Consider the following 25000-nt stretch of genomic DNA (forward strand, 5'->3'; position numbering starts at 1 on the left):
GGCTGGTGTGAGAACAGAGCCACAAGACAGCGCAGCGTTTAGAGCGGCTGATTCAGTGTTACAGGAAGCCCACGTGGGCCGGGCCGGGGGGTCCGGAGCGGGGAGGCGGTCGTTGCACTTGTGGGGGAGCGGGGGGTGCCCACAGCCTCAGGGGGGACTCACAGGATGAAGGTGCGGGGTTTCTGGAGCCGACTGAGGGACTGGAGAAGCCTACGGGGGTCGTCACCCTGCCAGGGCAATCCTTTGATGGTCTTGATGATTTGGTCATGCAAATCGCTGGGTGGGGGGGAGGGGTGCAGTGATAGAGAGAAGACCAAGTTAGAGCAGCGGGCCCGCCACCTCAGGGTCCCTGGCACGGTCGGGACCGTCCCCAGGCCACTGGAGCCAAAACATGCAGCTGAGGGAAGCCTGAACACTGCTGCCACTCCCTCCTGCACCAAGAAGAGGGGTTCAGCCGGGAGCAGCAGCCCACCCCAAGGAGGCTCCGCCCTCCCGGGAGGCAGGGGGCTGGGGCCACTTCCGGCTGAACAGAGTTTGCAACATGGCATCTCGGATCGCTGGAAAAGGCCTCACGTTTAAGAGCCTCTTGGAGTCTGTAAGAAGTATCAAGGGGCTACTGAAAACAGAAGACCTGGGAGGTCTCTGTGGGAAGCAGCAGATTAGTTTCTCTTGATGGTTCTGTGGGCTGCCTCCCTGTGGGCTTCAAGAAATGCCTTGGGAAAGCAAATTGGAATTCACACACGGATTATCAACCTGGGGCGATGCCGCCCCCTGCCCCCCATCCCCCATGCTTGGCTGTCCTGACTGGGGGAGGGGGTGCTACTGGCATCTGGAGGGCGGAGGCCAGGGATGCCTCTCCATTCCTTGCAGTGCACAGGACGGCCCTACCACAAGGTGACCCAGCAGAGTGCCAAGGGTGAGAAACCCTAGTTGAAGATCCTTACCCCCCCAAATTCAACCTTATTAGCTTTCTTTTGTTCAGTCGCCGTGGGTTCAGGGCTGAGCATACATTTTAGGCGTGAGAATGAGAATGGCTTAGAGACAAAAATTGAATGCTCTGAAAATGGACATTCGTGAAAAATGTCTAGATGACAAATGTTTTGGATAGAACTTCTAGAAATGAGGTAGTGATGGCTGCAGGATGAGCTGGGACTTTCTCTCTTTTGTAAAAATTCCTCGCTCCAGTTATTTTAAATACATGTTTAAGCTCTGAGCAGTTGGCCTGGGAAGACCCCGATCGGCAGCCCCTTGTCTGTGTTCCATGCACCATGCCCAGGGCCGGAATGGCCACACTTACCTCTGCTCCCTCACCCTCCAGGGAGGCACAGAGCAAAGACAACAGAGGGGTCACGTTTCACCTCCACACCCTGAGCGGTCAGTGCAGCAGCCAGAGCTCCTGATGACAACGAGGCCCTTGGCTTCAGCCCACACCTCCCTGACATGGCCAAAGCTGGCGAGAGTGCCCCTCGGCTCGCCAATCCCCTCTTTTGCTCTGGATGCCGCGCTGAGCACCTCGGATGACGGCTCCTCTGGGCGTGCCTCCCTGGTCTTGGGTTCGAAGGCCCTTGCTTCTACTTACTTCTTGCTTTCATAGAAAGCAATGATGTCCTCAAAAGCGTTAATATCGAACTCCTCAGAGCCGTCAAATGAGAAATCTAGCATTGAGCAGCTGAAAGGAAGAATCTGTATAAACTAAATGAGCTCTTGGGGTAGGATTCGCAGCCCGGGGGCCAGGCCCTGGGGAGACCAAGTGGGTCAGGGGCCACTTTCAAATACTGGGAAGTGTTTTTTTTTTTCTCTTGCCTCCTTTTGGGTGAAAAAGCTGATTTAAAAATGCACCTTTTTAAAAGCAGGAAAATGACATGCTGCTTTCAGACAAACGACATGGGGTCACTTACCTAGGTGCTAGCTCTACCTCCACACATATGTGTTTGTGAATCTCCTGAGGGAGTTTTTATTATAAAGTGTTCAAAAATAAAATGACTTTTTCATGTTTCGAAATTTAGTGACTCATTCCTGTGGAATTTGTTGAGTCTTGAGAAAGAGGTTGGGGACTCAGCTGCCCCAGGGCCTTTGCACATGCTGCCCCCACGGCTAGCACACACTGCCTGCCTTGTCTGGCCCAAGTGGTCCCTTCTCAATGTAGCCTGCCTCTCTCAGGCTGCCAGAAGGGTCCCTCCCCTGGCTTTGTCATGGCCTCAGATGTCTGTCCAGTGTAGCCTTTTTTAATCCTGGAAGCACAAGCCTGCTCGCTTTTACACTCAGTAGCAACTGGGGTACGTGGAGGACCCTTGGCTATTGCTAGGTGGCCACAAGACACCCTGTGTCACCTTATAGGCAACGGTACATCTGTGTTTCTGACTGAGAGTGAAGGAACTTAGCTGATCGGCTTTTGGGACACCCCAGGCAGGCTAAGGGCGGAAGTGCTCTTAAATCAAGCTTGTTGCTCTATGAGACCAGCAGCCCTTTGGCCCCACCCGCCAACGGTCACGACCGGCCATGAAAAGATCCTTTGTAAACCGAGCCGCCCACATCCCCCTAATGCAGATGATGCACGAGGCCTGCCTCGCAGAAATGCGGCCACCAGATGCCGTTACTTCTGGGTCTTTCTGGTTCAAGCGGCTGCTGTGTTCCTTATTCTGGTCAACCCAGACCTGGCTTCAGAGTGTCGGGTTTCTGGCGCCATTTTAAACAATGCCACTGACTACTGGCTTCACTTGGGATAAATCAAGGTCTCGCTCACCGGTACAGTTTTTCCGATGGGGTGCTGGCTCCTCTCTGCAGCTCTCCCAGGTGACCTTGGGTACCAGAGCTGCCCAGACCTGCTGGGGACACAGAGCAGATGAAGTTTGGGGGGTGGGGGTCGCCTGCAGCTGAAGGGCTTTGTAACTTTTCCATGGAGGCTGTGATCCTGACTTGAGCCCGTTAAAAAAAAAAAAAAAAAAAAAAAAAAAAGGGCCTGACACTCAAATTCGGGCAGAACGGGGAACCATGAAATGTTCCATTCCCCACAAAACAGCACCATCTCTTTCCTACTTCTCATAAAGGCTTTAACCTTTTGGTCCTCCTTTAATCGACACCCTTCCTAAAACGGCATGCAGTGGCTGGTATCTGGAGCTGAGTGACCCTGGGGGAGCCACTCAGCTCTTCTGGGCCTCAGGTTATCCTCACAGAAAAGTGGTGACACACCTTCCTGCCTTGTGCGGATGAGGTTAAATTACACACCCCGCTACAGACTTTCCGTTTGGGACGATAAAAGACCTTGGGAGCTAATTTACAACAGCCAAGGCATGAAAGCAACCTAAATGTCCATCAACAGATGAATGGATAAAGAAGATGTGGTATATTTACTCAGCCATAAAAAAGAATGAAGCAATGCCATTTGCAGAACATGGATGGACCTAGAAATTATCATACTAAATGAAGTCAGTCAGACAGAGAAAGATAAATTTTATATGCTATCACTTATATGTCTCATCTGAAAAATAGTACAAATGAACTTATTTACTAAACAGACTCACACACATAGAAAACAAACCTATGGTTACCAAAGGAAAAGGGTGGCGGGAGGGATAAATTAGGAGTTTGGGATTAGCAGATACAAACTATTGTATATAAAATAAACAACAAAGTCCTACTGTACAGCACTGGGAACTATATTCAATATCTTGCAATAAGCTATAATGGAAAAAAAAAAAAAAAGAGTTTGGGGAGCCAGATAGAAGTGCTGGTTGTACAACCCTGGGAATGTGCTAAATGAAATGAAATTTTACACTTTGCAATGGACTATGAGTGTCCTCTTCTCAACAGGGACCTGGGGACCCTCCTACCTGCAGCCTTTTCAGCCCTCTCGGCCCGCAGGCGCCCAGCCTCCCGGAGCACAGCCATGGCCTGGATGGCAGCCCGGAGCACCGCCCAGCGGAACACGGCCACGGGGTCCATGCCGATGAGCTCCCGCACGTAGGAGCTGTCGCTGCCCCGCAGGAGGGCCACTATGTCCGGCCGCATGTAGTCCATGTTCTTCTCCCGGAAGTCCTGGTGGGGGGTGGCAGGAGGGATGATGGAGGCGGGTGGTCCCTTGCCAGTGCCGGCCGAGGCCCTGGGGGCCAGCACGGGAAGGGCTAGTGGGCGGTGCATCTCAATAACAAGAGAGGTGGCTCCTGCCCGTGGAGCCCTTGACAGTAGAGCCAGGGGTTTGACACTGGGTCCGAGAGCCCTGGAACCTTGCCCAGCAAAAGCAATAAAGAGGAGGGACAGAGCAAGTGCCAGAGGGAAGGGGCCTCCAGGGTACCCACGCGGTCCCCTTCCCGCCTCCCAGGCAGAGCGTGACTTGACTGATGATGGCAGGGGATGGCTGTGTACCTTGATCTGATATTTCACTTTCCCTGCGAAGTGCTGAATGATGAACGCTGGCTCCATGACGGGGGTGCCCAGGAAGTATCTGTTGTCCTCATGCTGCTGTTTGAACTTGGCCAGCAGGGTCTGGCTCGTGGCGTGGGGAAAGCTGGGAAGAGGATGTAAGACCTTTAACTGCAGGAACTGCGGCCGGTCACCCACTCTGTGCTGCAGGTCGCAGGCCCTCCGTGGATGAGGTGGGCGGGTGCTTGGGCTCCTGCAGGCTGAGCACGGGGCCGAGGGCCGGGAACCTGCCACCTGGCTTGAAGAGGCCGCGAGCAAAGTGATGCACTTGGGGCTGCGGAGCAAACTTGGAACAGGCAGAGCAGCCCAGCGCTCACGCGAACGTGCGGTCCAGGCAAGACTGGGACCTGGGCCTACCATGGGCAGCTCCTGGAATAATCCCAGGACGGGGTGACTTCTGGTCTCAGGTCCATCTGCACCTGGGTGCTGTGTCTTGGAGTGGGTCTTGGCCGTGCTCCTCTGTTAGAGGGAGGGGCCGGGAGACCGGGATGAAGCAGGGAGGGGGGCTGGGGGCAGAATAAGGGAGCCGTTGTACCTGGCTATTTTGGCCTCCCAGGAAGGAAATGCCACAGCCAGCTTTGGCATCCCCAGCCTCTGCCCAGCCTCACCGCAAAACACGGGCAGAAAGACGTGCCTCCAAATCCCCGATGCCTGGCTCCATGGCTTAACAGGGGGCAGAGGAGGAGATTCTGTAGCTACAAGGCACATTCATTGCCAGGGCCAGGCTGTGGCGCGTGAGAGATCCATTCACTCAGTTGTGGAAATAAATAACATTTTAACGCACTATTTTAGAAAATTCAATTCAATGCCTTCTCCGCCCCTGCCCCCATTCCCCCAACTTCATGATGAACTAAAATAGCAAGATTTTCTTTTTCTTTTTTTTTCTTTTAAATAGCAAGATTGTCAACAAAGACAAATCCGACCCTGCTCAGCCCCGCCCTGTCTTGCACGCTTCCCCCAGATTCGGCTCTGGGAGTTTCCTGGGAGTGATGATTTAGCCCTTCCTAGCACCCTGCCTCTTCCCTTGTCTGAACATTCTCTCCCCAGATCCCGGCCCAGGATGGATGTGTCCTGTCCTGCACGGGACTTGGTCTGAGACAGGAGGTACGCCTGATTCACACCAGCCCTGAGGGGACTTCAGCAGCAAACAAGGGGCCTGATAAAGTGGTTGATAAGAAGACGGTCCACATCCGGACCCCCAGAACCTGTGAATGTGACCTTAGATGTAATCAAGTTAAGATGAGGTCCTCAGGGGGAAATTCCCTGGCAGTCCAGTGGTTAGGTCTCGGAGCTTTCACTACCGAGGGCCCGGGGTTCAACCCCTGGTCGGGCAATTAAGATCCCACAAGCTGCATGGTGGTATGGCCAAAAAAAAAAAGGGAGGTCATTAGGGTTGGCACTAATCTAATAGGACTGGAGTCCTTATAAGAGGGGACGAGACAGAAAGAGAGAAGATGATGTGACTACAGAGACAGAGATTGATTGGAGTGATACAGCCACAAGCCAAGAATACCTGGACCCCCAGAAGCTGGAAGATACAAAGAAGCATCCTCCCCTAGAGCCTTTGGAGGGAGGGTGGTCCTTCCCACATTTTGATTTCAGCCCACCAATACCGATTTTGGACTTCTAGTCTCCAGAACTGTGAGAGAATACATTTCTGTTGGTTTAGGCTGTCTGCGATTTCAGAAACTCTGGCTGGGTGACCAAGCATGAAGCACCTTAAAAATACCTTCTCCAGCCTTCATCGTGTCCTGCAGACGAGGGGCAGCAGGCTCGGTGGAGAGTCTCGCATCTGGGCCCCTGATTCCACGCCCTGCCCTTTGCAAGGATGCACCAAGCCCGTGCCCAGTTTCTAGATTCAGGTCCCACAATAATTTCCCGAGGACTCCCAGGAGGGTGTGTTTCCAAGTTCATAGCTATCTCGAGTGTTAATATTTCTGTGGTGGATGGTACTGTATTTTGCAAACGTGAGGTCAGGATTTGTGGCCGCATGAGTCTGAGCAACTTGGAAGTTCTTGGGATGGTATGGATTTGGGGTAAGGCTCTGGGGCTGCAGAGCCGGAATGGTGCCCGGGTCTGCGGACGCACTGGGCCGTGGACACTCACTTGCTCTCTTCATCCAGGAGATAGAAGAGGCCGGTGGGTTTCTTGCTGATCAGATGGATGCAGCCAACGTTGTCTGTGTAGTCGATGTTGTGCCACGAGATCCCTTCACTCTGGTACTCCTCCTGCAGGGTTCGAGGGGTATCCGGTAAGTTCATCATTTCATGGACATGTTAATATTTACGTAGCACATGTCATATAAAAAACATATTTTATTTACGCATGCTTGTACATATTTAAATATAAATGTGCAAATAACATAGAATGCACATTAATGTACCAACAGGAATATAACAATAAAAATATAAAACTATTCAATAAATGAACAGTTAGCCACAGGAACGCACATTCTCAAACATCTACAGTAAGTCCCCTACATACGAACCTTCAAGTTGCGAACTTGCAAAGAGGCAAACCTGCATTCGCATGTCCAGTCACTTAAGTTAGTTCACGTGTCTGGCGTACAATGTCACATGCGTGCGTCCTCTACAAGTGGTTGTGCAGCTTGCCCTCCATCTCCTGTTGCTGACGATCCTTCAGCTCTACCATCTCCCACCTCCTCTCCCTCCTGCAGTCAGTAACCCTTCTTGCCTGTTCACTCGATGCCAGCCTCTGTAAGCCAGCTGTGGTACTGTACTACTGTACTTTTCAAGGTACTGTACTGTAAGATTAAAAATGTTTTCTTTATTTTTTTGTGTTTTTAAAAAAATAATTAATTAATTTATTTATTTATTTTTGGCTGCATTGGGTCTTCGTTGCTGTGCATAGGCTTTCTCTAGTTGCAATGAGCGGGGGCTACTCTTCAGTGCGGTGCGCAGGCTTCTCATTGCGGTGGCTTCTCTTGTTGCGGAGCACGGGCTCTAGGTGCGCGGGCTTCAGTAGTTGTGGCACGTGGGCTCAGTAGTTGTGGCTCGCGGGCTCCAGAGCACAGACTCGGTAGTTGTGGCACACAGGCTTAGCTGCTCCGCGGCATGTGGGATCTTCCCAGACCAGGGCTCGAACCCATGTCCCCTGCATTGGCAGGTGGATTCTTAACCACTGCGCCACCAGGGAAGTCCCTGTTTGTTTTTTATGTATTATTTGTGTGAAAAGTATTATAAACCTATTACAGTACAGTACTATATAGCCAATGGTGTTAGTTGCATACCTAGGCTAACTTTGTTGGACTTACGAACAAATTGTACTTACAAATGCGCCCCCGGAACGGAACTCATTCGTAATGTAGGGGATTTACCCTATCACAGCAAAGTGCTGAAAATCACATGTAAAACCCCCCAGGGGTCAGCAAGCTTTCTTTGTAAAGGGCCAGATGGTAAATATGTTAGGCTTTATAAGTTAGATGGTGTCTACACGATGACTCAGCTTTGCTGTTGTAGCGTGAAAGCAGCCACAGATGCTATGTCAACAAATGAGCGTGGCCACGTGCCAATAACTTTGGGCGGCCCCTGCTCTGGAACTGCGATGTCCGATAGTCATATAATGTGAGAGACCCATGTCACTTCGAATTTCTAACAGCCATGTTTAAAAATGTGAAAAGAAACAGGTGACGTTAACTTTAACAATATGCTTAATTTAACCCAACATACCCAAGGTGTATGATGTATGTCAATACGTAATTGACATAAAAAATTACCAACAAGGCATTTTACATTCCCTTTTTGCCCCCAGGCTATGTCTTTGCAATCCGCTATGTATTTTGCATTTCCTGCACAACTCAATTCGGAGCAGCCATATTTCAAGTGAGAAATGTGAGTTTCAGCCAAAAGGCGTAATAGTAAAATTAGCTAAACATCTCTATAAACCCATCAGTTCTCTTTCCCCATCAGAATCAGTCATGGGAAGGATGATACTTGGGTAAAGACGGCTGGTTATTTCTCAGTGAGAAGACACGTAAGACAGGATATCTTTATTGTTGACTGAAGCAAATCCTTACAAGGCAACTCAGTTTCTCTCCCACCAAAAGGACTTCCATGTCTGAGCAGAGAGAAGGTACAAAATTGAGCTGTGGCCCCAAATATCCCTGCCGTTTGCCTCATTCTGGGCTGGGTGGGAATGTTCCCAGACTCTCCCTTTTTTTGCAGAGAAAAATTGTGGGGCAGGTTTTATGACAAACCAGGTCGCAAGGGAGATCCCGGTTCTGCCTCATTCTGTTTCTCCTTGGGTGGGATGGGCGAATAAGATGGTATTTCCTTACCTGCTCCAGTTTGAAAATGTGCTGGTTGAAGTAATACTGGAGCTGCTCATTGGCATAGTTGATGCAGAACTGTTCAAAACTGTTTCTCTCAAAGTCTTCAAACCCAAAGATGTCGAGGACCCCGATGGACAAGCACTGGGGGAGACAGAGAGAATGGTTATTACTGGTGGGCCCTCCCTCAGGAGCAACCTGTCTGGTGGTGAGGGCCTTAGAACCTGTAATATTAAACAAGGAGCCCTGTGTTTTTTTGATTTTTGGTTTTTGTTTTGTTTTGGGCCACGCTGCATGGCATGCAGGATATTAATTCCTCGACCAGGGATTGAACCGGTACCCCCTGCAGTGGAAGCCCGGGGTCCTGTGTTTTGATTCTGTGCTGGGCCCTGAGAATCGCATCCCGTTGGTTCCCCGGCCCTGCCCTGGGAGGAACTGGCCTGTGCCCGACCGACTGCAGCTGATGTCATGGGTTGCCTGCCGAGGGTGTGTGGTCCTCACCGAGACGGACTCTTCCATGTCCTTCTTGTTGAGGAGGGCGTGGTTGATCCGCAGCACGATCCAATCGAACAGGGCGCTGTATAGTGACTTGGCCATGGAGTCGCGGGCGGTGATGGCCTGTGGGCACAGAGGGAGTGTCACACCTTGGCGGGGCAGGCCCTGAGGTCTGTATGCACAGGGAGATTGAAGTTGTGACTTGAAACACCCAACTCATCTGACAAGCCTCCTTCTCACTTTGCACGCTGTCCCGTCAGCTTGGATGCCCTGGCCCACCCAAGCGTGAAGCGTGAAGCCCTGACCTGGCAGCCTGCGGTCTGGCCAAGTCTTTCTCATGGGCCGGCTGGCCTCGGAGCACCCTGGGGACAGCTGGGGTGGGAACGCAGGCTCAGGGAGGGCACCATGGGAGAACGAACCAGGAGGCTGGGCTGGGTTCAAAGCCAGGTCCCTTGCGGTTCTGGGAGCACCATGGGCCACACCACTGGGTGCCTAAAAGCAGCAATGGTCTTCACCATTTCTAAAAAAGGCTTGTTGGGGTCTAATTTACATACAAGGAATTCCTTCTTTGTATGTTCTCAGATCTAAGTTGTGACAAGACTCACTTGGCCTGCTATCAAGATCTAGAACGAGTCCCTCTGGTTTTGTGGAAATGGAGCCGTGTAGGATGCAGCCCTGTACCTGGTCTTTTTCTGCTCAGCTTGGCGCCTCTGGGGAGCAGCCGTGCTGCAGGCTCAGGTGACCTGCGGCACCTTTCACGTACCACGGCTGGGTGCCTTTGCCCACGGGGGCTCCAGCTGTCTGCAGTACCCATTTCAGATGCCTGAGCAGCTTCCACCACCAGCTAAAAATCCCACCCCCCCACCGCGGCTAGGTACTTTCCTGCTGCTCCCCAAGCTACAAGTCTAGAGGTGTAAAAACACAAGAAAAACACATCACAGGAGAAAACATCGAGGCTGGGGCAAAGGCCAGGGAGAGGTGCCTTATCAAGATTTAGGGACCCACACAATGGTTGTTAAGGTCATGCTCAAGCCCTGGGGTCGGCAAGCTTTTTCGGGCAAGGGCCGGTGAGTCAATAGGATCAGCTTTGCGGGCCAGCTCTGCTGCTGCAGCAGGAGAGCAGCATGTGAATGAATGGGCATGGCTGTATGAAAATAAAGCTTTATTGACAGAAGCAGGCAGTGGGCCGAGTCTGGCCTGTGGGCCGCAGGTGGCTATCCTCTGCTGGTGAGAACCAGCGTGCCCGCTGAGCAGCTGCACAGACACCACACATGTGGCCCCGGCTCTGGCCTTCGAGCTGTATAGGCTGCTTTGCGCCACACCTGAGCTCACATGAAAACCAGAGTGTCGCCTGGGTTCTCCGCTGTCACTTTAGGGGCAGGAAAATGACTACCCATGCCAGCCGTTCCCGAAGGACTCCCCGCCCCCTCTGCCCTGAGCACTCATGTTTTCGGGCCTGGCACCTCATGGAAGCCCAGGGCAGCACTCACCTCGCTGAGACTATAGGGAAGGATGAGTTTGTCATTGGAGGTCACTGTTTTTCTTTTGGTCAGAACTTCCACTAAGATTTCTCGCTTCACCTGTTTCAGGGTCAAGGGGTGGTGGGGGGAGGGATAAATTAGGAGCTTGGGATTAACAGATACACACTACTATTTTTATATAAAATAGATAAACAACAAGGTCCTACTGTATAGCACAGTGAACTATATTCAATATCCTGTAATAACCTATAATGGAAAAGAATCTAAATATATATTCATATGCACACACAAACACATATATATATGAATCACTTTGCTATACACCAGAAACTAACACAGCATTGTAAACCAACAATGGTTCAATTAAAATAATTAATTAATTAATTTTTTTTAAAAAAAGAGAGAGATAGAGAAGGGGAGGAAAGTTGGAGAGCTCATGGACTGGATCCTTGTGTCACTGAGGCAAGGCGTGGGAAGGGAGGGAGAAGGACACCCAGCAGCTGGGCCGGGAAGTGGGCCCAAAGCCCACCCTCACGGCTGCCCATCCACAGTGTGTGCTACGCCTGGTGTGTCTCAAAATTATCACCACCCACAGGCTGGCTTGATGGCCCTGACAGTGTGGTCACACAGGCCTGGGTGTCACTGCGGGCCTCGGGCCCAGGTGCTGCCTGGCGACCTGTGTTAAAGCTGTCGCTGTTGGAGTGGGGTCCTGGCCTGGGTGCAGGGGCTGGGCAAGGGGCCTGGCTCTCCCCAACTGCCGAGTCCCATCCATGAGAAGTCAAGTGTTGGGGCAGCAGAGCAGCCCCGGTCTCCCAGCAGACATGCTCACTCATCCTCATGAGCACAACAGGAGCTGGGGCTCCCTGACGCAGGTGCACTTTTAAGAGCCATAGATGGGGGCTTCCCTGGTGGCGCAGTGGTTGAGAATCCGCCTGCCGATGCAGGGGACACGGGTTCGTGCCCCGGTCCGGGAGGATCCCACATGCCACGGAGCGGCTGGGCCCGTGAGCCATGGCCGCTGAGCCTGCGCGTCCGGAGCCTGTGCTCCGCAACGGAAGAGGCCACAACAGTGAGAGGTCTGTGTACCGCAAAAATAAACAAACAAACAAAAAAAACCAGCCTCAGCACCACAGGTATTTGGGGCTGGGTCATTCTTTGCTGTAGGGGGACTGTCTTGTGCATTCCATTATGTCAAATAGCATCCCTGGCCTCCATCCACCAGATGACAGTAGTACCCCCCAAACGACACCAGACACTGCCCAGTGCTCCCGGGGTTGAGGACAAGCGGACGAGGGGATGGTCCAATCACAAGATGACCTCGCTGATCAAAAGATGATTTTTTTAAAAAATTGAAGTATGGTTGATTTACAATATTATGTTAGTTTCAGGTGTACAGCAAAGTGATTCAGTTTTATATATATATATAAACGATAATTTTGAAGAGCCTTTCAAGTGAGGGGCTGAGATGGGAGAGCCCCAGAGGGAGTCCTTCTGAAATGAGGAAGGGTCAAAAGATACCTGTACACCAATGTTCACAGCAGCACTATTTACAATAGCCGAGACATGGAAGCAATCCAAGTGTCTGTCAACAGGTGAATGGATAAAGAAGATGTGGCACATATACACAATTGAATATTACTCAGCCATAAAAAAGAATGAAATAATGCCATTTGAAGCAACATGGATGGACTTAGAGACTATCATTCTAAGTGAAGTAAGTCAGACAGAGAAAGATAAATATCATATGATATCGCTTATATGTGGAATCTAAAAAAAAAGGATACAGGGCCTTCCCTGGTGGTCCAGTGGTAAAGAATCTGCCTTCCAATGCAGGATATGCGGGTTCAATCCCTGGTCAGGGAACGAAGATCCCACATGCCATGGGGCAACTAAGCCCGTGAGCCACAACTACTGAGCCCGCACGCCACAACTAGAGACAAGCCCATGCGCCACAAGGAAGAACCCGCATGCCGCAATGAAGATCCCACATGCCGCAACTAAAACGTGATGCAACCAAAAATTAAAAAAAATTTAAAAAATGATACAAACTTATTTACAAGAGAGAAACAGAATCACAGACATAGAAAACAAACTTATGGTTACCAAAGGGGAAAGGGTGGGGCGAGGGATAAATTAGGTGTTTGGGATTAAAGTATACACACTGTGGGGCTTCCCTGGTGGTGCAGTGGTTAAGAGTTCGCCTGCCAATGCAGGGGACACAGGTACAAGCCCTGGTCTGGGAAAAGCCCACATGCTGCAGAGCAACTAAGCCCGTGCACCACAACTATTGAGCCTACACTCTAGAGCCCACAAGCCACAACTAAAGCCCACACGCCTAGAGGCCGTGCTCCACAACAAGAGAAGCCACCGCGATGAGAAGCCCGTGCCACCGCAACGAAGAGTAGCCCCTGCTCGCCGCAACCAGAGAAAAGCCCGTGTGCAGCAACGAAGACCCAGCGCAGCCAAAAAAAATATAATAATAATAATAAAAAAGTAAATTTATATAAAAAAAGTATACACACTACTATATATAAAATAGACAACCAACTGTATAGCGTATAGCAAGGGGAACTATACTCAATATCTTTTAATAACCTATAATGGAAAAAAATCTCTCACTTACATACGGAATTTTAAAAAACGAAAAGCAACCCCCAACTCCCCCCCAAGCTCATAGATACAGAGAACAGAATGGTGGCTGCCAGAGATGGAGGATGGGCAAAATATGTGAAGGTGGTCAAAAGGCACAAACTTCTGGTTATAAAATAAGTCATGGGGAAGTAGTGTACAGCATGGCGACTGTGACCAACATTACCGTATTGCATAATTGAAAGTTGCTAAGAGAGAAGACCTTAGAAGTTCTCATCACAAGAGAAAAGAAAACCCTGTAGCCACCTAGGGTGACAAATTAACTAGACTTAACTGCGGTGATCATTTTGCAACATATACAGATACCGAATCATTATGCTGTATACCTGAAACTAAAATAATGTTGTATGTTAATTATACCTCAATTAAAAAAAAAAAAAAGAAATGAGGAAGGGACACAGCAGAGATGGTGGGGGGAGGAAGCAGGCAGACAGGCCCCAGTTTACAGAAGCGCAGTCAGTGAAGGAAGTTCTGGGCCTCGGTGGCCGCTGTGGCTGAGGACAGGGGGCAGTACCTTCAGGAGCTGTGACAGTGTGTCCAGCGCCGCAGGGGGCCCAACCTCCAAGCCTTCGTCTCGGCCCGTGGCTTTCTTCTTGTAAGTGACGTTGCCCAGGTACAGGATGGCCGAGAGGATGGAAAAGATCCTGGGGGAGAAAAGGAACCTAGGTCGGGGCACCTTCCCCAGTCATGAGACAGCAATAGTTTCCAGTGAACTGGGCCCAAGTTTCCAGTGAACGAGGTTGAATTTGTAAAACCAGCAATTCCAGTCAGAACACACGAAATCTGAAAGATGGCCAATCCTCCACTGGGAACTCTCTTTGTGGAATAGGACTTGGGAGGCACATATCTCTGTTTTTTTTTTTTGGTGGTGGTAGTGGTGTTGGCGGGGAGCTTAAAATTTTTCTTTTTATGGAGGCATAACATGCATACAGAAAAACCAAACCAAACCAAACCAAAAAGCACACAATTCCCCAAGTATAGAGTTTTGATGAAGTGTCACAAAATGTACAGATACCTGTAACTGGCACTCAGACCAAGGAATAGAACATTTCAGGCCCTGGAACCAGCCCCACAGAGGAACCACTGTCCTGACATCTAACACCGTCTGTGAACCTGACTTCGGTGAAATCACGTGTACTTGCATCTGGCCTCTTACTGAAAAGGTGTGAGACGGGGGAGCCAGGCGTGTTACCGTGTGTAGCACTGTCCCCTCTTAATGCTGCCAACGAGCACGTCTCAGCCTCCGCACTGCTGGCACCTGGCTTCTACCTACCCAGCCCCCCTCCCACCCCTGCAGTGTGACACTCCAAAATGTCTCCAGGCAAGGCCAAGTGTCCCCTGGGGGCGGAACTGGGGCTCCAGTGAGAACCACTGCTGTGTGTGGGGTTGTCCAGGTAGTCAGCAAACTGGGGTCCCATTTTTGTACAGCCCCTTAGCTAAGAACGGTTCTTAAGGGAACTCCTGGTGGTCTGCACTTTCACTGCCGAGGGCGCGGGTTCAATCCCTGGTCAGGGAACTAAGATCCCGCTGGGCGGGGTGGTGGGGAGGAACGGTTCTTCAATTTTTAAAGGGTCATTAAGAAAGAAAACAGGGGCTTCCCTGGTGGCGCAGTGATTGAGAGTCCGCCTGCCGATGCAGGGGACGCGGGTTCGTGCCCCGGTCCGGGAAGATCCCACATGCCGCGGAGCGGCTGGGCCCGTGAGCCGTGGCCGCTGAGCCTGCGCGTCCGGAGCCTGTGCTCCGCAATGGGAGAGGCCACAACTGGGAGAGGCCACAACAGTGAGAGGCCCGCGTACCGCAAAAAAAAAAAAAAAAAAAAAAAAAAAAAAGAAAGAAAACAGAATGCAAAGAAGAACATGCCACGGAGATCACGTGGCCCATGAAGCTGAGAATATTTACTATCTGTCCCTCTCCAGAAAGTTTGCTGACCCCTGCAGGGATATATCACAATGTGTTTATTTATTTGATCTCCGGTTGGTGGGCATTTGGGAGGGTTTCCAAGTTTGGGGGCTGTTATAAACAAGGCTGCTGTGTGCCTTCATGTGTGTGCCTCTGGGTGAGCAAATGTATGCGTTTGGTTGGGTACACGCATCCGTAGTAGAAACTGCCAAATGGTTGTCCACGGCAGTTGGCCCCATTCGTGCCCCCCTAGCACCATGCTCGGCAGAGATGTTCCCTCTGGGTATCCTGGTCGCCCGGGCAGGTGTGGGGAATACCCTGTGTGGTTTTGAAGAATTAAAACAATTTTTAATTGTGGTCAAATACACATCATATAAAATTTGCTTTCTCGACCGTTTTTAAGTGTACGGCTCCATACTGTGAAGTATACCCACACTGTTGGGCAAAAGCCCTGTGGTTTTTTGTTTTCTGGGTAAATATACCTGAGTAAATTTTATTTTATTAGATTTCTTTCTTCATCTACTGAGAAAGTGTAGTTTTCTGCTAATTAACAGAATCTGTTAATTAGTCTGTTAATGTGGGGCTTAAGATTTTTAAATGATGGAGGAATTCCCTGGCGGTCCAGTGGTTAGGACTCCGTGCTTTCACTGCCAAGGCCCCGGATTCGATCCCTGGTCGGGGAACTAAGATCCCACAAGCCAAGTGATGCAGCCAAAAAAAAAAAAAAAAGATTTTAAAATGATGAATGACCTTTGAAAAGCCCTGTGGTTTTAATTGGCATCTCCCAATGGCTAATGACAAGCATCCCGTCACTGCGCTACTCTCCTTAGTGAGGCTCCTACGAGGGGGTGGGTCACATCTCAGAGTGACTGGTAAGCCCCAGGGGTGCCTGTGTGGGAGATGGCAGGGTGGCTGGGCCCGCCCACTTACTGCTTCTTGGTGGCAGGGAGGAAGCCCACCATCTCCATGGCCTGCTTGAGTCTTTCAAAGTCGTGCTTGAGGTCCTCCCCATCTTCAATCTTCAAGTTATGCTGAAAAACAAAGTCGGCAGTGCTCTGGGTACTTCTGGGCTGGTGAGGGTGGCATGCGAGGATGATTTTGGCTGGAACTGACGGGGTATGGCCCAGGACGTGGGGAATGAATGGGGCCCTTTATGCCGCCCCCCTCTGGGCCTCCTTGGAGTCGGTTTGGGGGCTAGAGAGGGCCAAGGCGGACGGCCTCTGACCTCCCAGCAGCGCGTAAAGAGCCCGTGGGGAACAGAGGCTGCATTTGTGGTTGGGTCTTGGGGCTGTTTACCTGGTTGAGGTAGAAGTAATCTTCAGGTTGCTTGAGCTGAAATTCCTGACGCTCTTCCTCGCTGACGCCAAGTAACAAATAATAAAACACATGGTAGTTCCTGTAGGTCAAAATTAGGAGAAAAAAGTTGTTTTTGGAGGCAGAGTGACAGCTACTCATCAAACCACTACGAATATTGCTTTGGAGACCAGGCCAGGGAGGAAACAGCAGCTCAACTATGTACAAATTTGAGACAATAAGTCGATTCTTATAATGTCTTAAGAAAAAAAAAAACAACAAAACCCAAAAATCAAACTAGGAGCTTCTCCAGCGAGTAGATTCCTCAGGCGGTGGGCATATGTCTTGCTCACTGGTGGATCAGAGATGCTTCTAATCTCAGCACATTCTGGCAGACATCTGAGCACCTACTCCAGTAAAAGCCCCGGGGAGGCACAAGAAGGTGGCAAAGCTCACACTCCCAGGAGATCCGCCATGGCCTCCTGTAGATTTCCCCCATTTCAGGACATCTGCTTCTCTCCTTCATAGGGAAGAAGGCAGATGTGATGGATCACCAAGGAAATATCCCCCTACCTCTCATCCTTCTCTTGAGAGACCAGGCGAGACTTTTCAAGCAGGTACTTTTCGACAACAGCTCTGTCATCAAGAGGAAAAAGAAGCACAAGTGTTACACGTTAATACTTTTTCCTTGAAGAACAAGAGTGATTTGTTACCATGGAAAAGCCAGCTGCAGATTAACATCCCTGGACCCACGGTAAACACAGGGACCTAAAGGTAATCACCTTGAGTGTGGTAAACAAGCAACCTAAATGTTGAAAATCTTACTCTAAAGGTAAATACAATCATCATAAATGTGCCTCGCCCTACGACTACCATCTATAAAAATAAGGAACCTGGGCTGGCCACTTCTGCCCTCCAGACCAGATGTGGGATGACAGCTGTATGGAAGCCCAACCTGGCATCATGCAGGACGCCCCACAGGTGGCAGGAATTGAAACGATTGGACCCATGTGCCCACTAATAACACTGGAAGGTTGAACCCTGCTCCCACCATCTCTCCAGCCATGAAATGTTTCTCTAATTGAAAATCGAAATACAGGATAATGGATTCACTTTTCTATTCTTTTTGAAACAACTTTATTGATGATCGATACACGATAAACTGTACATAATCAAAGCACGCAACGGGATGAGTTTTGACTGGGTCCTTTCACGTAATTTTCAAAAATAGCTTTATTAGGCATAATTGATGCACAATAGACTTACAGTGTGTGACTGGATGAGTTGTGACACATGCAAATCCCTGTGAGTCCACCACCATGACCAAGATAGTGAACACATCCATCACCCTGAGAAGTCTCTGTGGGCCCTTTGTCATTTCTCCCTGCCACCCACCCCCAAGCAGCCACTGACCAACCCCTAAAGATTAGTTTGGATTTTCTAGAATTAAAAAAAAAATAGGGTATTTCCCTGGTGGTCCAGTGGTTAGGACTCTGTGCTCCTAATGCAGGAGGCCCAGGTTCGATCCCTGGTCAGGGAACTAAGATCCCACATACCGCAACTAAGCCCTCGCACCACATCTACTGAGCCTGTGTGCTCTAGAGCCCGCGTGCCACAACTGGAGAAGCCCGCGTGCGCAATAAAGAACCAGCACAGCCAAAATAAATAAATAAATAAATAAATAAATAAATAAATAAGAAAAAAAGACTCATTTAGTATGTACAGTACAGCTGACACTTGAATAACACAGGTTTGAACCGTGGGTCCGCTTATACGTGGATTTTTTCAATAGTAAAGGCTACAGTCCTACGTGATCTGAGGTTGGTTCAATCCATGGATGTGGAACCAGATACGTAGGAACCGTGGATTTGGAGGAACCTCAGATACAGAGGACCAACTCTAAGTAATCTTTGGATTTTCGACTAACCCCTGCATTGTTCAAGGGTTAACCGAATATTGTATCTGCTTACTTTCACTCAACCCAATGATTCTGAGATTCAGCCACATTGTAGCGGGAATCAGAACTTCATTCTTCTTTACGGCTGAATAATAGTCTGAGCGTACAGGCACACCACATTTTGCTTATCTGTTAATCAGTTGATGGACATCTGAAGGACCTGGGTCCACGAGGCTATGTGGGCTCTGGGGCAGGAATAAGGCATGTCTGCGGCCACATCCTCAATGCTAAAGGAGACATCAAACATTCCTTGGAGATCTACTACAAGGTTCTAGGCACTGTTTTGCAGGGATTCAATGACGTGGATGCCCAGGGATGGGCACTGTGGCTCCCACCGATGGATTGGATGAGGTGCTAAAAATTGGGAGAGGCCACACGTTGCTTGGGACCCCACAGGAGGGAGGTGGACTGGCAGGGACCTGAGCCTGGCAATGGCCCTGCCTCTCACGGGATCCACTATCACCACGTGTGTGAGCTGTACAGGTCTGCAGGTCACCCTCATCTGAACCCATCTTGTTACACAGAAGAGGAAGCTGGTGCCCGAGGGGTGGCAGGGTCGGGCCCCTGGTCCAGGGCCTGCCGGATGCTGCCTGCCTCTCTCACCGGACGGCAGTCTTCTGTCTGCAGCCTTGCACAGACACATGCACACACACAACCTGCATGGGTGGGTTTCCAAGGGCTCAGCCTGTGCTGTCTCTTCTTTCAAACCCGTATTTTCTTCCGTTCCTTCCACTGGCCAGTAACTTGTAGTTCTCAGCAGTTTGTTTTCCTGGGGGAGGAGGCTGCGTCTGCTCCTAGACTCACGTTTTCAACTCAGTCTGTAGCCGATTCCCTGTACTGTGTCGGCATATGCGGGAGGACAGCGGCCCCTCAGGGGCACCGTGCTGTCATTTGACTGGCCATAGCCCCTCCCCTTTGCTGGTAATTCTGCGAGCCTAGGCCCCTACGGGGGTCTTGAGGGAGCCAGGGATCCCGCTGGCACTAAGCCCTTGAGCCCACAGGAAGACAAGGCCTTGCAAATTGGGGAACTGGGGGAAGACGTGGACTGTCCCTGACCCTTGGCCTCAGCGGGAAGTGGCATCGAGAAGTGTCACCTGCCCCAAAGCAGAACCAGGTCTGGGCCTGCTCCTTATGAGCTGGCGGCAGCTGCGCCCTGGACAGGAAGTGTACCTCCCTCCTCGGAGTGTGGGCAGGACACAGTCAAGGGCCGAGGCAGGACTTCCTTTCCTGAATCTGAGGCCATAGATAGGACTCTGAAGCTGGTCTATGAGATCCAGCCACCCAGGGCCACAGTGGCCCTGAGCCGGACAGGAGCTGAGGTGGGATAGGCTGGACACTTAGCTGAGGGCCAGCCCTGCTGGTGTGCTGGATCGAATGGTGGCTCCCAGAAGACATGTCTACCTGGAACATGTGACTGTGACTGTGAAAAAAGGTCTTTGCAGGTGTAATTCAGCGAACGATCTGGAGATCAGATCTTCCCCCATGGTCCAGATGGGCCCTAAATCCAAGGACAAGTGTCCCAAAAGACAGAAGAGGAGATCACAGAGAGACTCAGGGGAGAAAACCACGTGAAGACAGAGGCAGAGATTGGGGTGATGTGGCCACAAGCCAAGGATGCCTGGAGCCCCCAGAAGCTGGAAGAGGCCAGGAGGCATCCACCCCTAGAGCCTCTGGAGGGAGTGTGGCCCTGCCCACACCTTGATCTTGGACTTCTGACTTCCAGAACTGTGAGAGAATAAACTATTGTTTTGAGCCAATCGGTTTGTGGTACTTTGTTTCAGCAGCCACAGGACATGAAATGGAGAACGCAGGAAGGAGCGATCTGGGCGGAGAAGGCGGGGAGCGGTGCCCACTGGCAGCAAAGGCTCTGGCTTCTGGCCTGCAGAGCCAGCCTGGGACCCAGGAAAACATGTGCAGCCTTTTGGTGTCTCTGCTCCCAAGGAGCCACTGGAACTAAAGAAACAGTTTGTTTCTGTGTCCTCTACCCAGTAAGATATGCTGGGCTTTTCCTGCTGGTCAGAGGCTCTGCAATGTGGCAGATACAACTGTGCAAAATATGGACCCATGAGAGAAAAGCAGATTTAAAATAAGGAGTGAGGGGGATCTCCCTGGCGGTCCAGTGGTCAGGACTCAGCGCTTTCACTGACAGGGCCCGGGTTCAGTCCCTGGTCGGGGAGCTAAGATCCTGCAAGCCACGCAGTGCAGCATAGAGTAGATTACAGTAGACGAGAACAGAATAAAATAAAATAAAATGAGTGAGGGTCTTTGTGGAGAAAGGGCTGAAACCTGCGGGGCAGGTGGGAACAGGTGGGTGGCTCCGCCCACGCAGATGCCAAGCTGGGCCCAGCAGTAGTCGGGAAGGGACCACTGGACAGCCCATGGGGGGCTGAGGCCCACTTCCAAGTGTCCCTGAGGGCTAAGGGGCCAGAGCAGATGCTGCGTTTACTAAGGGTCTCTCTCCTGCACTACTGCCCATCAGAGCCCGGGCAGTGGGAAAAAGGAAAGAAGCCAGAGGCTGAAGGATTGGGGAAAATAACAATTCTGTCCTCGTCTTGAACAGGCACCATCAACTGAAACGATCGTCAGTTAGGTTTAGATGGACAGAAGAACCTGGATACTCTGAAGTCCTGGAGGACCTCTCCCTTCCTGAAACACCGGTGCCTTCTCACGGCCTCCAGGAGCCTGTTGCTCGGGTCTCCCCACGTCTAACGCTTAAGGCTTCTTATCCTGCTGCTCAGGACATCACCTGGAGTCTTTGCAAATCCCACTGCCACTGCAGACCCTCACATCAGAATGTGGAGGGGAAAAAAAAAAAAAAAAAAAAAAAAGAAAGTGGAGGGGGTGGGTTCCTTCGAGTCACCAGGCAATGGACTGTGCTGAAAAGCCTTTTTTTTTCCCACTGTGAAATAGTTCTACTGGCTCATAAGACCTTGGCCTGTTAGAAAAATATCCAAAACCCTATGCAGTATTAAATCACAATTACATTTTTTTAACTACTTGAAACTACCCAGAATATAATTTTCTTAAAGAAAAAAAAAATCCTATAGTATTAAATTCTGAAATGACATTATGACAAAATAGATAATTCCTTGTAACATTAACTCATTGCATAAAGCTGCCAGATATTTTCATTAGTATAACCATTGCACAGAGTGCAAATGAACACAATTTCTTTCTTTCTTTCTTTCTCTCTCTCTCTTTCTTTTTTTTGGAACACCCTTTCAACAGTACACATTTAGTTGAATTTAACTGTGCCCTCACCTAAGGAACTCACATTTCTGGCACAAAATGTAGATGTGTTTTAACTTCCACCAGGCAGTCAACTTCACAATCCAGTTACCACCTATGGACTCATCCACCTACTCATCCATCTGTCCATCCAAATGCATCAATCTACCCACCATCCTCTCATGAATCTACCCATCCACCAATGAGTCCATCCATCCATCCATGAATCTATTCATCCGTCCACCCATCCATGAATCTACCCATCCATCCATCCATCAATCTATCCATTTTTCCACCCACCCATCCATCCACCCACCCACCCATGAATCCATCCATCAATCTACACACCCTCCCTCTCACCCACCCACCTCCTTTGAGTACTTCCCTGGACAACTGCCTCACTTTGCTACCCAGCATCACATCTCCTTCTAGCTAAAGGGGCATGTTTGGCAAATGCCAGAGTCCACATCAACTCTCCCTGTGGCATCCTTGGACCCACTGAATTAGAAACATCAAGACCAGGGCACCTGTGGCGTGCCCTTGCCTGTTCTTGGCAAACTCTATCATGCTAGGACCTCTAGCTCATTATACTTACTCCGTGGGTGCCTGGGCCCACGGGGTTGCCCTGGGGAAGGTAGGGTTGGTTACGAAGGTGCCGCCCCTCCCCCACCCACACTCTCACCTCGACCCACGGCTCAGACTTTCACATCAACGACTGAAAATCACACTTGCTTCCCTGTACGATTCACAAATGCCTGCCAGCCCACGATTTCAGCACCCAGCTCTCTGCTGGCTCAGTCCTGGCACCCCACCGCAGGGAGGCTCAGGACCTCAGACCGAGGGCTGAGTGCACAGCCTGGGTGGCTACAGACTCACCCTCTCACGATGCCGCTCTCCAGGTAGTTGACCTGGATGAATTTCCCAAATCGGCTGGAATTGTTGTTGTGAGCCGTTTTGGCATTCCCGAAAGCCTGGGAGGAAAACAAAAGCAGGTTTTCAGGTTGTGAGGATGAAGTTTCTACAGGCCTCAGCCTGGAGCCTGGGGGCTCCCTGGAAGTCACGCAGAGACTCCAGGTGAGAACTGGAGAACAGAAAGGTAGGTAGCCCCAGTGCATCCCACGGGCTTACTCTTTATCTCTGCGTTTGGGGGTGTGGGAGGGGTTCAAGTTTTAAGTCCTGACGTTAGAAATGCCAATCGTCAGAATTCTTTTTCAGTAATAATTGTCCACGTAGCAAACTCCGGCCTGTGGGCCAAATCCAGTCCACTGCATGTTTTTGTATTGCCTGTCAGCCAAGAGTGCTTTTTACATTTGTAAGTGGTTTCAAAAAACCGCCCCCCAAAACCCAAAAAAACAAAAAACCCCAAGATGAGTAATATTCCCTGCCATGTAAAAATCCTATTCCCATGTCAGCATCCATAAATGAAGTGTGTTGGCACACAGTCAGGACCGTTCACTTACTGATTGTCCACAACTGCTTTTGTGCCGTGATGGCAGGGTAGCTGTGACAGCGACCATCTGGCCTGCAAAGCCGAAAATATTTATTATCCAGAATATTTACTTCCAGAAGGAGTTTGCTAGGCCCTGGGTTGATACGGGCTCCAGGCTGGACACCTGCAGTGTGAGGGAGCAGACGTGGGGACAGGTCCCAGGCTGGAGGGGTCCTGCAATTCCATGGGATGACAAGCTGGTTCACTGCAATTTTTTTTTTTTAAATTGGGGTAAAACTGGCATAACATAAAACTAAGTTTTAAAAAGTGAACACTTCAGTGACATTTAGTACATTCACAATGTTGTGCCACCATCACCTCTATCTAGTTCCAGAACATTTCCGTCACCCCAAAAGGAGACCCGTCCCCATGAGCAGTCCCTCCCCATCCTCCCTCCCCCAGCCCCTGGTAACAACGAATCTACTCTCTGTCTCTGGATTTGCCTGTTCTGGACATTTCACACTAGTGAGGGCATACACTAGGTGGCCTTTTGCGTCCGGCTTCTTTCCCTCAGCCTGATGTTTTCGGGGTTCAACCACACTGTGGTAAGAATCAGGGCTTCATTCCCAGCATGTAGAGGAAAGGCTGCATAGTGCTCAGAGCCTGTGGCTTGGTGAAGTCCCCATGGGGTCTCCCATGTGACCACCATCCAGATTACAACGGAGAACACCCTCTGTCCCCCACGAAGGTTCCTGGGGTACCTCCTTTCGACATGGTACCCAGACAGGGAGAACAGCCAGGGAGAGGGTGTGGTGAGCCTTGGGGGGCACTCAGGGCAGGAAAGGTATCTGGGGAGTGGGGTTCCCTGTTTTGGGGGAGTGAGAGGCCAGTATAAGAGGTGGTGGTGAGGCCGGGCAGAGGAAGGGAAGAGGCAGAGATGGCACGCGGGGGGAGGGTGGTGACACCCCGAAGCCACACGCGGAAAGGGAAGCTTGGCAGAAGTGAAAAAGGCATCAGGCTCACACTGTTCCCGTTTGAGGAGGCTGAGCCGGGCAGAGGTTGGAGGGAGGAAGGCCGCGGCTGGAAGGAGGTGGGAAGGCCACGGCCAAGGTCTGCTATGGGATATGTGTGTGGGGGGCAGGGGACAAGGGCAGGGTGCAGAGAGGTGGCCAGGCTCTCAGGGGAGCCAGGAACAGGGAGGCACCGAGAGGAGCTGGGATTTTCTTGAAGCCCTCATTCTGCAGGGGGGATGGATGCAGGTCCCTCATTGATCAGAGCTTCCGGTGCGACCGCCTGAAGGCAAAAGCCCCATAAAAAAGCATCTGCTGGAAGGCCTGGGGTACTTCCTCGGAAAATGGTTCCATTCAGCAGAGCCTGCGATCAGGGCTGAGGCCCCCCGGTTGAGCCCATGCGCCTGTCACGCTCTTGGCTGACCAGGTCACAGGATGAGTGACTTCCTGCCTGGCTGCCCCTGGGGCTCCAGACCCCAGAAACGGGCCTCGCTGTAAAACCTGAACCAACCGCCAAGTTGCCAAGCGGGGGAGTGACAGAGGAGGCGGTGGCCCCAGAGAGGCAACCCCGCCCCGACTGCAAAGGGGGTACCTTCAGGGTGGGGTTGGGGGAGCCCTTTGAGGTGGGGTTTCCACCTGGCCTGGCAGAGCAGGACCGAGCTTGAGAAGGCGCTTTCTGGAGTCAGACAGCAGCCACAGAGACCACATCCCCTACTCTTCTTCACAGCATCCTGATGTGTGTGACCGAGCTATAGGCCAGCTGCTGGGGGCCAGGCCACGGTCTGCCCTGCTCTCCTGACCTCAGCACTGCTGACACTTGGGATGGGATCCTTCTCTGGGGTGGGGCCATTG

General features: G+C 50.9%; 1 protein-coding gene and 1 non-coding gene across 2 annotated transcripts; one reads left to right on the forward strand and one right to left on the reverse strand.

The window, feature by feature from the left end:
* Positions 1–78: 78 nt before the first annotated feature.
* LOC114483954 (unconventional myosin-IXb-like) lies at positions 79–23912 on the reverse strand. Its single transcript, XM_028495141.2, has 15 exons — positions 23900–23912; positions 22586–22790; positions 17098–17160; positions 16528–16627; positions 16162–16262; positions 13847–13976; positions 10693–10782; positions 9209–9325; positions 8717–8851; positions 6526–6647; positions 4363–4504; positions 3831–4035; positions 2744–2825; positions 1580–1669; positions 79–276 (listed from the first exon to the last, which is right to left on the reverse strand). Exons 1-15 carry the CDS (start codon positions 23910–23912, stop codon positions 159–161), a joined length of 1713 nt encoding a protein of 570 aa, XP_028350942.1. The 3' UTR covers positions 79–158.
* Positions 17992–18064, forward strand: TRNAR-CCU (transfer RNA arginine (anticodon CCU)). Its single transcript has one exon. It is a non-coding gene; the product is annotated as a tRNA-Arg (tRNA).
* Positions 23913–25000: the final 1088 nt, after the last annotated feature.

Source organism: Physeter macrocephalus, chromosome 2, assembly GCF_002837175.3.
Source record: "Physeter macrocephalus isolate SW-GA chromosome 2, ASM283717v5, whole genome shotgun sequence".
NCBI lineage: Eukaryota > Metazoa > Chordata > Mammalia > Artiodactyla > Physeteridae > Physeter > Physeter macrocephalus.